Source organism: Brassica napus, chromosome C8 (assembly GCF_020379485.1).
Source record: "Brassica napus cultivar Da-Ae chromosome C8, Da-Ae, whole genome shotgun sequence".
NCBI lineage: Eukaryota > Viridiplantae > Streptophyta > Magnoliopsida > Brassicales > Brassicaceae > Brassica > Brassica napus.
Window position 1 is genome coordinate 23,644,806 of NC_063451.1, and position 13,511 is coordinate 23,658,316.

At 31.3% G+C, this 13,511-nt stretch overlaps 1 protein-coding gene and 1 long non-coding RNA gene across 31 annotated transcripts; one reads left to right on the forward strand and one right to left on the reverse strand.

The window, feature by feature from the left end:
* Window positions 1–249: 249 nt before the first annotated feature.
* Window positions 250–3,397, reverse strand: LOC106415852 (U3 small nucleolar RNA-associated protein 6 homolog). The gene is made up of 6 exons (XM_013856658.3): window positions 2,922–3,397; window positions 1,759–2,409; window positions 1,091–1,516; window positions 830–1,005; window positions 568–751; window positions 250–472 (listed from the first exon to the last, which is right to left on the reverse strand). Exons 1-6 carry the CDS (start codon window positions 3,318–3,320, stop codon window positions 386–388), a joined length of 1,923 nt encoding a protein of 640 aa, XP_013712112.2. The 5' UTR covers window positions 3,321–3,397; the 3' UTR covers window positions 250–385.
* Window positions 3,398–4,717: 1,320 nt separating this feature from the next.
* On the forward strand, window positions 4,718–7,769 carry LOC106415689. 30 transcript variants are annotated; one of them, XR_007327552.1, is made up of 10 exons: window positions 4,737–5,085; window positions 5,166–5,280; window positions 5,391–5,502; window positions 5,589–5,638; window positions 5,805–5,855; window positions 5,945–6,174; window positions 6,444–6,637; window positions 6,925–7,081; window positions 7,172–7,449; window positions 7,601–7,769. It is a non-coding gene; the product is annotated as an uncharacterized LOC106415689 (long non-coding RNA). The 30 variants fall into 30 exon arrangements; XR_007327550.1 differs by having other exon boundaries at window positions 4,731–5,085; window positions 5,166–5,502; window positions 6,437–6,637; XR_007327554.1 differs by having other exon boundaries at window positions 4,732–5,085; window positions 5,166–5,324; window positions 5,418–5,502; window positions 5,589–5,855.
* The last annotated feature ends 5,742 nt before the right edge of the window (window positions 7,770–13,511 follow it).

The following is a 13,511-nucleotide window of genomic DNA, read 5'->3' on the forward strand; positions in this document are numbered from 1 at the left end:
AAATAATTTTTTCTTCGTAAATAATCTCAGCGTATTATATCACGTGCATATACGCAGATGTTACGCTTCGTAGGTCACCTAATTCTTGAAATTCATAGCTATTACGAAAAAGTTTAAAAGGCAACAAAAATAGATATAACTAAAAATGGTGGTGGGTTAATTATAAAAGATCACAAGATATTTGGTATAGACTTGAGAATCCAGAGACACAGAGGACCTTTGGGCCATCATCATGGCTTGTATCAAAAATGTGCGCAAGTGTAACTCAACAGATTAACCCTTTTACAACAACAAAAGTAATTTCTGATGGATCAAAAACAAATAACTTAAACCAAGAAAACAGGGCAAACATCGTGTTTCCTCTAAAATAAAAACTACATTAAAATCAAGACCCAACTACGAAATCCGCAGACTCCTTCAGAGTCTTTCTTGCACGCCAATACACACCATTGGCCGTCTCTGATGTTCCCATCTGCAAAACTCACAAGAAAAAAAAACATGGTCAGTACAGCCTTTCACATAAAGTCAAAGTTTGGATATGAGCCATGGTGTCAAGAATCTCTTTACCTTTGTCTCGAACGAGTAGTAATCTTTCCACAGCTCCACATCTTGACTGTAACTTGCAACAGCAGATTCATAAAGCTTCCGGGCATTTCTTAGACTATCTTTATCGCCTTGTGATGCAAGATTCGTCTCTATTTCAATGCAATCTTTGTAGAAAACAAGACCCGGACGTTGAAGAGCCACGAACCTGCAAATTAGGGTAACAGTGATGAGAAAGAAAGTGGCATGTGTGTGACTCAAGCGAAAGGAGTAATGATTCATTCACCTCTTGTATATCTCCCTTGCCCTGTGGATTCCTTTTGCTCGAAGAACAAGTTTGACCACTACGGATGCGAGAGAAAACAAAGGGTCGCTCCCGTTATTACCTTTGGCAACCGATAGGATGGACATCTCTACAAGCTTGTCAAAATATTTTTTCTGCTGAGCAAAGATTTTAAATGCCTGTGATACAATCAATTCGCATTTCATTAGTTTTGGCTTATATATCAACAAAAAAGGGAGTTTTAGAATATTATTAATCACATACCGTAAGCCACAAGCTCTCAGATTCTGCAATCGGCACGTTCTTCAAAGCGTTTGAAAGGAGATCAAAGGCTGACTGCAAATCCACCTTACTAGGAGTAGCGTTACTTGAAAGAGATCTTGTTTCAATGGAAACTCTTGCAAGCCATAACTTAGCTGATCCTGCAAATTTTCCAGAGCAAAGCTTTTCTACTAGCTTCAGAGCATCATTGGTCCTTCCCAGTTTCAAGTAGAGAGAAACATAATCATTAGCAAGCTCCTCAGTCAAACACCCGGTTCCATCAGCATTTTCGTACACACTTATGAGATGTGAAATGAACTCCCCAGACGAATCGTCGCCATTTGACCGTTCAATAGGCTCCATCAAAAACTTTATATACATCTCAAACATAGAGCTTGAAGTAACAGTTTGCAAGCCCTCTTCAAAAACCTGCATTCAGAAGACAAGACATAAAACTTTTATCAGATATCGTACTTTCTATTAGTAAATCTGAACAGAATGTACAAGAGCCAGCCAAGACAGCTCCCCCATAACTAATGTTCCTAGCGTTCAATATTAAACTAGGGAATTTGACTTCAAGTTCAAACAAAAACAGAGAAAGGAACATCAAGGCTAAGATTTGATTCAGATAATTCACTCTAAGGAAGCTCAGGACAACTATGTTTTTTAACCTCAATCGCCTTTTGCATTTGAGGATTAGCAAACTCTACGCTAAGACAACCACTCATTTCATTCCTTGCAAGCCAATTCCAGTATTCAGGGTCGCTAGAAAAATCACGCTTCAGGTCACTTAGAATCGTATTGCGGATATCATCTGAATGCGCCAAATCTGTTGCCTCTAGAATCTCCAGAAAACGCCTCCTCAAGTCAAAACTAGAAGGAAGAGCCTCAAGAGCTCCACCATAAATGGCCTGAAGAACATTTGACCCCTTTTCTTTAAAGACATCAACTCTCTCACTCGCATCATCATCATCATCAACGTCAGAGCCGTCCTTGTCCTTTTCTTCTTTATCATCTAGAGACATAAACAGCTCTTTATTCTCATCCTTCCATTGTTCATCCTCAACACTCTTCTGGTCACGAACCAAACTCCCTTCACCTTCACCAAGTGCAACTCTACGAACTTTCAGCTTGTTTAAGTATGTGAGCTCCATTCTCAGATACTCCACCCACAAGTCCTCGGAGTTGGGACAAACTCTCAGGCCATTCTGCATAAGAGCACGAGCTGCGGCGACATTCAAGTTCCGATCAAACTCCCAAGCCGCAGCATATATCCACACTTCAGCTACTTTCGGGTGAAACCTTATTACTTGAGCCAAGACCTACACATTGCATAAGATAAGATTCAGTCTAAAACACCGACGAACTCCCTGTTGATTATGAAATAGTATATATTTGACATAGAAAAATGAAAATGAAATAATTTTTCAAATATACTAATTGTTAATATAAATAATAATATTTACGAAATATATAGTAATTAAAATGGGATGGAGAAAAAATCAATTAAATTTGAGGAAAAGGTTGACACTTTATAAACATGTTCTAAAACCTCTCTATGTTGATTATGATCTATATATTTGTTAGAGAAAAATGAAAATGAAATCTATTTCAACTATAATACTTAACATAAATAATAATATTTATGAAATATATAAAACTTCAATATTAAATTTGAGGAAAAGGTTGACACTTTATAAGCCCTAAACCCTGGACGAAGTCTTTCATTTTTATAACCTAGGCGTTTACATTGCTTCTAATAAGCCCTAATCAAACAGCCCTAAACCCTAATTAAGAACACTACCAACATAAAGCAGTAACAAAGGATCATTACCTTCTTCATTCTACCATTCCTCTTCTGCCTACAAAACTCGAGATACTTAAACCAAAGATTGATATCCCCTTTGAACCTCCTTGTCGCAAGCCTATAAATCTCCACAATCTTAGCCACGCCGGCGTAATCAGAAATAGACTTCTTCTTCTTCTTCTTCTCGCCAGACTGAAACGAAACAGCCTTCCTACGCAACCTTCGCAGCTCATCGAGCTGAGACTCGTAGTCGATATACGCTAGAAAGTCCTGTTTGAGCGGGCTCGGACGCTTGAGCCGGTACTCGAACTTACGTCGCTGCTTCACGATCTCCGAAATCTCTGCGCGCGAGAAGATTCCTCTGCGTTCTAGGTCGTCGAGCTCGTCGACCATCCGCTCGAGGCGGTACTGAACTACGTCCGCCATTGTTTAGTTGGTACTTGCTTGGTTCCGGCGCGGGACTGTGATTTTTAGGGCAACAACTTTTTTTCGTTCGTTTTGATATCGGTAGGGCAACGCTTAAATGGTTTTATTTTAATGGGCCGTAATGAAGAAAGCCCAATCTTTCTGAGGCCCAATAGTAATATTGCTAAAGCCCATTTAAGGATGCTATCATTAGGGCTTTGCAAGGACCGTATATAATGGAATGGAGTTACTTCTTTCTTCCTGCCTTCACAATACATCTTCTCTGTCGTCTGGTTCGTTTTTCGATACTGTGGTGTTTGTTAGATTAATAGTTTTCGAGTTCGTAATTTGTTTGTGTTTTTGTTGGAGAAACTGTGTTTGTGTTTGTGTTTTTGTTGTGTGAATGCCTCACTCACCTTTAGCTTGTTTTCTAGAATGCTCAACGAAAATAAATGCTAGTCATAGAGGCATATATTGAATCGCGGTGTTTAAACGTGGGGGCATTCTTATTATTGTTTCGCCTCTAAAATTATCCGCTAAACCCCACTTGGTTGCTCATCTACTACCTTCTAGGTTTTTTTCTTTGGTCCAGATCTGGCTGGCTTCATGTTATTTACGAATTATTATCTGAATCATTTTGGTAAACATGTGAATCATAATAATGATGGCATCGTGTTGGTTGAACGAGCTGTTGCTGTTGACTTTTTGGTTTATAAACTGAGCCTTGCAAAAGCTTGTTATAACTTATAAACCGAGCCTTGTTCCTACTCTTCAGTGGTGTACTCTCAGAAAGAAAAACAAAATGCGTTATATCAAGACAATAAAGCATCCTGATAAGTAAACATTCTTCCATGCTCTACTGTCCAAGCAAGCAAAAAAAGAAAAAAATTCAAATCCTAACCAAGCTCACAATGAAGTCACCACAATACCCAAATTGAAAACATCTGATCATTCACTCTTTGAACTTCATAATCTGTCAAAGTTTGAAATCTCGATTCTTGCTTTCCAAATTTAGCAACTCTTTTAGCAAAACCTGAATCTCTAGGTCTCTCTCTTGCACCACCCCCGAAGTGTTCTGTTCTTAGTCTGAACCTTACCTATATAGCCGCCACCACTTTTCACATCAACTTTGCTTTGAGAATCTCCAATAATTTCTCTCATTTTTTTTCTTCAAAATGAAGTAAACTCGAAATAAATTTGTGATCTGTTCCAATGGTTCTCGAGTTCTTATTATATTTATTTTTACTTATTGCAAATAACATCTTTATTTTATAAAATTTTAGATTATAGTCACTTATTTTTAAATTCTACAATTCAGCCAAATATGTTCAATATCTAGCTATGCCACATCATTCTAAAAAATCAGCCAATAATATGTTTCTATTTTGCCACTTCACATCTTTTTTTTGTCGACATGGGCTTTTAAAATTGTTTGTGGCCCATTTGAAATCGTTTTGCTATCTTCTTCAATCGTGTCCGACGATTCCCTTCCACAGCCATGGTTTCCACTCTCTCCAAATCTCTGTTACTCCGAATAATTGACTTTGATGTTTACACTTTCATTTAAGATGTATCGTCTCACCTCCTTTTTGTTTTCCTCATATATTATCTCTTTCTCGATTCTTCATATACCCTATCTACAACCTCTTCGGACGGAAATCAAACTATGGCCATGAGATCTGCTTAATCGTACCGGAAAGTATCATGTTGCTGTATATTTCACTGACATCTCCTCGGTCCAGCCGAGTCAGAACTAAGCTTTGAGCTTCTCCTTATCGGCAAGCAGGTATCATATTTTTTAACTTCTTCTTCCATGATCCAAATCAATCTTTGTAGTATTCTTCGCACTAAAACCATAAATTCCAGTGCAGCAATGGCCCACAACTCGAAATCTACAGCGTCAATAGCACAACGAGTTTACTTCGATAACATATTCCCCTCTTTGCGCGAACCGCTTTGGTTATCAAATCCACCAAGTCGGGTTGGTCATCAGACTACCTTATACTCATTGAGGAAAAAGCATTGGTTCATATTTTTTTTCCGTTCTTTGTTGTTTGTAAATTTATCTTTTGTTGTTTGTACAACATCTAGAACATGTGATCAAGCCAACCTTTCCAGGCATCCATATGATTATTAACAGAAAATGTGAGAGCTGGAATATAAACTTAGTCGTCACGGAAAGCCTCTAGCAACTGAAACTGGGGTAAAATTGTGTATTTTTCTATCTTTAATTTCTATTCTTAGATATTAAGATTTGATTACTGTTAAAAAATTACTGTTATGGTGCAGGGAAAGTTATTACTTTTCGATCAAATATTCAAGAAGCGTGTTGATGGAGTGTATGTCTTCGCCACTTTTGCTGCTAATATTTATAGATTTAAACCATGAGTTGTTATAGTAACTGAGTTCCTATAACTCTTAACCAATATAAAGTGAATCAGCAACAAAACAAAACATGCAATTACCATCTTTCGTCTTTTTTTTGTGTGCTTCTTTTACTACCAGGTTCATGCGACCTTGATGGATCTGGTTCACAAGTCTGTGAATGAGATGGTGGTACGTTCTGTTCTTCTGTTTGTACTATTACACTATCTTAAGACTTATTTACTTTGGCTCAGTGTTATAGACGGCTTGAACATGTGTAGGGATTGAACCAATACCAAACTCTGAGTGCGGCGATGAAAAATACAGCCATATAGTCAGTGAACAAGAAGTGGGAGCGAAGTAAGAACGCAACACTGCAGCTGGTGGACATGGAGTGCAGTTACCTCACTGTTGATTTCTTCAGGAAGCTCTCCACAGCTCTGAGAATGCCGAGTGTTTTGCTCCGTTGTGGTCGGTGTGGTTCAGTCCAGAGAATATTGCTGATGCTTAGGTATGAAATTGTGACTGGCTCTACTCTTGCAAATGGTGGTTTGGCAATGAAAAGTGTATGTATTGAAGGAAATTGTGTTATTTCTGGTCAAACCATGAATTCCAATTCCAAAATTCAAAATGAGACATTCGGGGGACAGCTCCACTTTGCATGCAAATCTTTCATGTTGATTTTTTCCGTATTCTTTTTCTCATGGGCAATTTTGCATTAAAATATTTTATTCAATCCATGCTTCTTTTGTTTGACAACTAAGCTTCCACAGACCATAGACAGGAAGAGGAGAAGCGTTTTGTAAGGGAGCTATTGAGGCAGAGAGGAAGCGCAAGAGAAGAAGAAGAAGAAAAGGTACAAGAGAGAGAAAAGTGTGAAGCTGGAGAGAGAAAAGCTGCTAGAGTGAGAGTGAGACAAGAAAAGGAACATGCTGTTGGAAACAGAATTTTGGAATGGACCGGCTGCTACACAAGTAAGTTATAATTTCTTTCCGAATCACTACTTATACTTCGCTCAATAAAGGTCACACAATTACTTAGTCTATACAAAGAAAATCAATACTCTTTAGTTCACTGCAACAATCTTCATACTGAGACATAATATTTGCAGAGGTTTCTGAATCAATGAACGTGAATTTGATAGATTCAATGCATTTCACGTACTGTTTCTCCCGTTCTTAGTGGTTTGTAAATTTGTCGTTTCATTACTCCAATGTCACAATGAAACTATTCAAATTTACATTTCTGCCACTACTCACAGGTTTTGCAGCTGCGGTTTGGACATAGCTGCAACAGTTATCTTTTTTTTTTTTAGAAACAGCTGTGATCAAGTCAATTTTTTCAGGCATCCAGATGATTATTATCTTCTTGAAGTTGACTGTTTACGAGTCTCTTTAACCTCTGTAGTTACTGTGAAGGTTTGTTGCTGAGTTTATTGCATAGATCCATTTTCATGTGTGGATTGTTTCAACAAACCATCATTAAGACGCTGTCTTGGCTACCCGCAGACAGATTGAAAACTCACTTCCAAACTCAAATGAACAGCAATGCTCTCTATTCAGAGATCATGTGGAGAGATCCCAGAGCTTTTTACACATATTTCTATCATGGCCGCTGGAACTGGAAGCACTGCTTTTTTCACTGTGATTTGTAGCTTTGCTTCAAGGCGTGTACCCTTTTGCGCAAACAAGTTCTTCAACACTGGACTTGGTTTCAGTTTGGTCATACTGCTTTGGGCTGTGGATAGACTCGGGAGGTGATTACTTAGCGCATACTTCTTCCATGGGTAAGACATTCTGATGTTTGATTGTGTTCTTGCGATCAATGAGCCTTAATCAGCAGCTCCTGCTGGTAACCCCATCTTATATTTTTTTATAGAACCACCCATAACTATCGGCAAATCTGCAACCATTTCTGATATTTCCGTTGATATGCAGGTTGTGGCTTCTAAGTAAGCAACAAGAAAAAGAGTAATTTCTGAGGAAGCAAAAGCCACAACCAAGTTCTTTATATTCTTATAGGAAACATCTTTGCTCCTATGTAAACTAAATATGTTTGTCCAATGACCTGAAGAATATATAAATTGGTTTTTGTTTGTGTGATCAACCAACAATTTTTTTGAATATACAGCATGTTAACTAAGACTTATTCTTTTTAGTTTGAACTGCACGTGATGGTCAAAAGAAAAAATTAGATGATTTGCAACGTAGAATGAACAACTGATTTTGATTTATTTATTTTATCTACGAAGAGAAAGAGGAGAAATAGAAAGTAATATTAGTTAAGGAGATAAGGATTAGTTTTAATTAATTAGAAATTGCATATTATAACAAACTATCATCAACTAACCGTTCAATAAGAAAATAATGCAAATTAAATACTTTTGTTTATCTCACAGAGAGAATATTGTGACGTTACATCATTTTAAAAACCAGGGAAATATACAAAAAAATAAAAATTTAACAAAATAAATATTTGTTACAGTAATATATTAAAGCAATTCAAATTTTAAATTGAATTGAAAAGTAATTTAAATTGTTAAATTGTAGACAAAACGTTCACACTGAAGAGAGCATAAACACAAATATTTTTAGTTGTTTTTTATGAGCAACACATATATTCCATACCAAAAGTTTAACATTCGTACCAAAAAACATGTCATCATTAAATTATTACACAAATGTTTGATTTTTTTTCCTGGATAATTTCCTAAGCAAAGAATTAAAAATTCTTTGTCAACATTAACAAAAGTGGGAACAGAAAGTATATATACACGAATGCAAAATAACATTACCACTAGGTTAAGATCCGCGCCTTACGCGGGACCAACATTATATATATAAATTAGTTTATGTATTAAATACTTTTACATATTATGAAATAATATATATATATATATATATATATTAAATAATTAAAAGTCAGTAACTATTAAATATATAATTAAATTGGTGCGAACATATAAATCAATTTTTTTAATCCAAAAAATATTTTTTTTATATTTGATAGTATATGTTATTAAATTTAAATGATACTAACATAGATAATATATATTAGTATATTTTTTAATATTAATGTCTATTAAATGATGATTTCTACTCATATAGTTTTTTTGATCATTTGTATCTTTTATAGAAAAAATTTAAATTACTGATAACAAAATTTTCATTTTGGGATTAATAATTTTAGTAATTTATAATTTTTTAAAAAAATAAGTTGTCAATGATCGTTCAAAACTTTTATCAAAAAAATTATTCAAAGTAAATTTAGAAACTAAAATATTGTATTTTATATGGTTTATAGTTTAATTTAAAACGATATATATATATATATATATATTGATCATAAAATTTGAATGTGAGACTTTTAACAGTTTTAGTAATTTATAGCCGTTTGTAAAAATTTAAAATATAACATATACATAAAAATCTAATTTTTATTATATGGTTATTGTGGTTGTTTAATTTATTTAATAGTTTAAAATTAAAAAAATATGATAGAAGATACACTATTTTTTATCAAATCTTTATTATTCAAAATCATTAATTGCCGTATATACTTTAGTCACATTAGGCAATTCCGTAAATTTTATTTAAGGAAATAATAAAGTACATTAATGATGAATTTATTGTTAGTTTAATAAAAAGCTTATTATATAATTAGATGGACCAACATATTTCTCTAATGATTCTAAGAATCATTATAACGATAACATGTGGATACAAAAGAAGTTGTAGTGCTTCTCAAATAATATATAGAAGATTAGACTGTTTTGCTGCGTTATTAGGAGCCTAGGAGTCCAGTGGCTCATTCATATCTAACACCTTCATATACATATACTTTTCCAAAAATTAATAATAATAACACCTACATATACATGCTTGAGTAATAGAATGATCTTTCGACGTAAAAAAAAAAAAACACACCTACATATACATATTATGTTATTTAATGTTTTGTACATATTTAAATAAAAAGTGTTACTAACTAATTATTATAGTCTTATTAGTATTTTAAGATATATGAAGGTTAATATATAATAATTTAAACCTGCTATACAATACTTTAGACATGATCCGTGATTTTCATTTGAAAAGCATATGACTGATTTGTTTATATAGATGAGTGTGATGTATTTTAGGGGTAGTGGATTTTGGTTTGCGGTGTTGGTCTTAATATCTTCTTTAAATTATTTAGCCAAAATATTCTTATAGCTTTTTTTTGTTTAGCAATGAACAACAAATCTAAACATTTCTAAAAGGTACATATGCTTGATTAATCAAAAACAACATAATTCCAATATGATATCAAATGTTAAAGTATTTGAATGAAAACTTTAACAATTAATAATAACCAATATATACTAAGTTGTAATATCAATTTATAAATCCATCTCGGTACAATAATTTACTATTTTATCATAATAACATAAATAAAATGCATTAAGAAGATTGTCACTTTTAAAAACTTAATTTATGTAGGAGAAAAAAATGGTAGAAATGGTAAACTATTATTAAAGGAAAAACATCGAAAAATACTTTTTTTTTAATATGCAAAAAATCTCAAATTACAAACACACCATTTTAATCATTAAATTTTTAGTCAAACATGATTTTTTGGTTTCGGTTTAAAAAGTGAATATTAAAATGTCATACCTAAATTTAAAATTGTATATGTTTTAACAAAATAATTTATCAAATATAAATTACATATGATTTTGGTAATATGTAATATTGTATATCAATGATTTGAAGGCTATAACTGAAAAATCCAAAAATCGATTTAAAATCCTATATTTGTGTTTAGCCTTTTTTATGATTACATATCTTATATTGGGTAGTGTTTTAAGCAGACAAATTCAAAGTAAATTCATATATAACTTTAAATATGTAAGTATGTAATTTAAAACTATTTTGTAAATGATTTTATTTATAAAGAATCGTGTTCTCTGTAAATGTTTTGTGACAATTGTTAGTTTTATGTTTATGTCTGAATTTTTATACTTTCTTATATTAAGTTATATATAAACTTACTTTCAATTATTTTGAATTTTTGACAGCGTTATGTGTTGTAAATATAATTGATTACTTTTTGAGAAATTCCTTGAAATAACTAAGTTGAATACTACTTTTGAGATAAAGTTAGAATTCTCATTTATTTTCTAGATTGATCAGTTACAAGTTACAACCATTTATTTTATTTATTTATTTTTAAAACATTAACAACTGAGATGATACTACAATACAAGATCGAAACCTAATTTGCTTAGAATCATTAAATTTCACACATATATAAACTCAAAATTTATGTAATATATTTTAATCTTTAAATTTAAAATCAAAACCAATAAAATATTATTTTTTGTTGAGCAACCCATATTCTATATATTGAAAGTCAACCATTTAATCTGTTAGTGAGTTATGAGTTAAAGCCTTTTAACTTTTTTTTTAAATTAAAATTTTTTTGGCGCTTTTTCCTGATTTTAATTACTAAGTGTGATATAAAACATAAAAATGAAAAGACATTACAGATGAGAATATTTTAAAAGCAGTTTTTAAATCTTTGTAGTACGTTAAAAAAACCATTAAAATCACCATATTCAAATTGAAAATACATAATTTCCTTTCATTGAAGAAATATAAACTATTATCTGTAGTAAGAACCCATAAGAATTAAAAAATATACTAATTATAAATTTTTATTACAATAAATTTTGTGGGAAAAATTTATACAGTTAAAAATTATACTGAAATTATGCTTAAATATATATATTTGAACGAATTTTTAAAGAAATAATTTGTAAACTAATAAAACCTAAGCTTAAATAAATTTTTTTATCATTTGTTAGTCTTTATATTAAATAAATAAATATTTTGAGTCATAAAATTACATACATAATTATGATAGATATTTGATGGCCAATTATGATATATTTTTTTATAAAATGTTAAAGATTCTTCTATGTTACAATGTGGTTTTCAATATAATATTAATTTCACATTTACATACAAAAGGGATAATGATTATTTATTAAATAAATATATTGGATAGATTATCGAGATGTAAATAAATATATATGATTAATAGATAATCAAATTAAATATAATTATAGTATTTTAAAATATACTCCGCGTGTAGCGCGGAAAAAGGATCTAGTTAGATATAAAATTATAAAAGATGTTTAGTGTTAATGTTTTGTTTATGCATAAAATAAATATTGTAAAAGACCATTATGTAAATAAAAAAATTTGACATTAAAATAAGGTCGTAAATAGTGTTATTTTAAATTTGAGAGAATATTGTTTATATACTCATTTTTCCTTCAAAATAATATACCATTAGAGATAAATTTTCCTTGTTTTTTTATGTTTTTTCTCATTTTGATACACCATTGGAAATGCATTTTGGATCTCCCATCTCTTATTTGTTCTTAGGCAACAAACGTATCCTTACATTTTTCCGCCGTCTGCGTTTTGCTTATCTGACTATATAGCTGCTAGCCACAACTCTTATCTGGTTTCAATGCTTTCCTTGTGGTCCGACTAGCGCCCAATTGAATTTTGATCGGACATTTTTAACTTTGGGCACTTATGGGAGGTCCACAATGAACTGTTGTATTGAGCAACGTTCCAATTTCATTCAAAGCAAAGTCATGTCACAAATGGGCCAACGCCCAATGTACACCATGATCTAATATTTGGGCCTCTCGCACTAATCCCTTTTATATACTAAAGGAGAGTCATTCTAGTAAATACATTCACACTATAATAGACACGTGATAAATTCACAATGATTTGATAATAAATATTACAATAAATTCACACTATAATAGACACGTGACAACTTCACAATAATTTGATAATAAATATGCTAACACGTTCACACTGTATTCATAAATGTGTTCACACTATATATTTCATATTTTTTAATATAAAACTCACATGCATATTTCCAATATAATTTTGGATTTTTCGGTTCGAATCAAAACAAATAACGAATCAAAAACTAAACTATATATATATATATATATATATATTATATATTATTTTTATTGTTTACGGATAAAATTGGGCAAAATATTTATAAATGTTGATTTGATTCGTTATCCGTTTGGATTTGAACCAAAAAGTATAGATATCAGTAACTCTACAAAACAAATCAAATACTAAAATACAATATAAAAAACAAATCACAAATACCAATATTATTAAGAACGGATATCTAATTCGATATGTTATATGCATATATATACATATATGTACAAAATTATATATACACATATATATATATATATATGTGTTATATATATTATAGTTTATATAAGTTTTATAATATTTTTAGGAATTAAATTTATTATATTAGATATTAAAATTTAAAAAGTTAAATAATATTTTATTTTTATTTTTGTAATAAAATGTTATTATTAAAATTTTCAATTATTTTTAAAAGTTTATTTTATCTACGGATCAAATCGGATATTCTTTAAAATTCTAAATCATTTTGGATATCAGAGTCACCGACTATCCATGTGGCTAAAGATTGAATCGACATGAATGCCTCTAAATACTTGGATATTCGATATGTGCTCATCTCTATTTACGGTTACAATTTATTTTTTTTATATGAAAAAAAATCACTAATGTCAAGGCCTTTTTAATTTTTAATTTATTTTAATTTTATCTTTCATGTATTATTTTGAACAAAAATGTCATTTAATATTAATTAAAATTATCTTTATATATTTGTCAATTATTTTTATATACTTTTACAAATACATACATGTGCACCTTGATATGAGCACCTTGTGATTAAATATTTACCACACCTGAAGTATCTATTTTTTCCGAA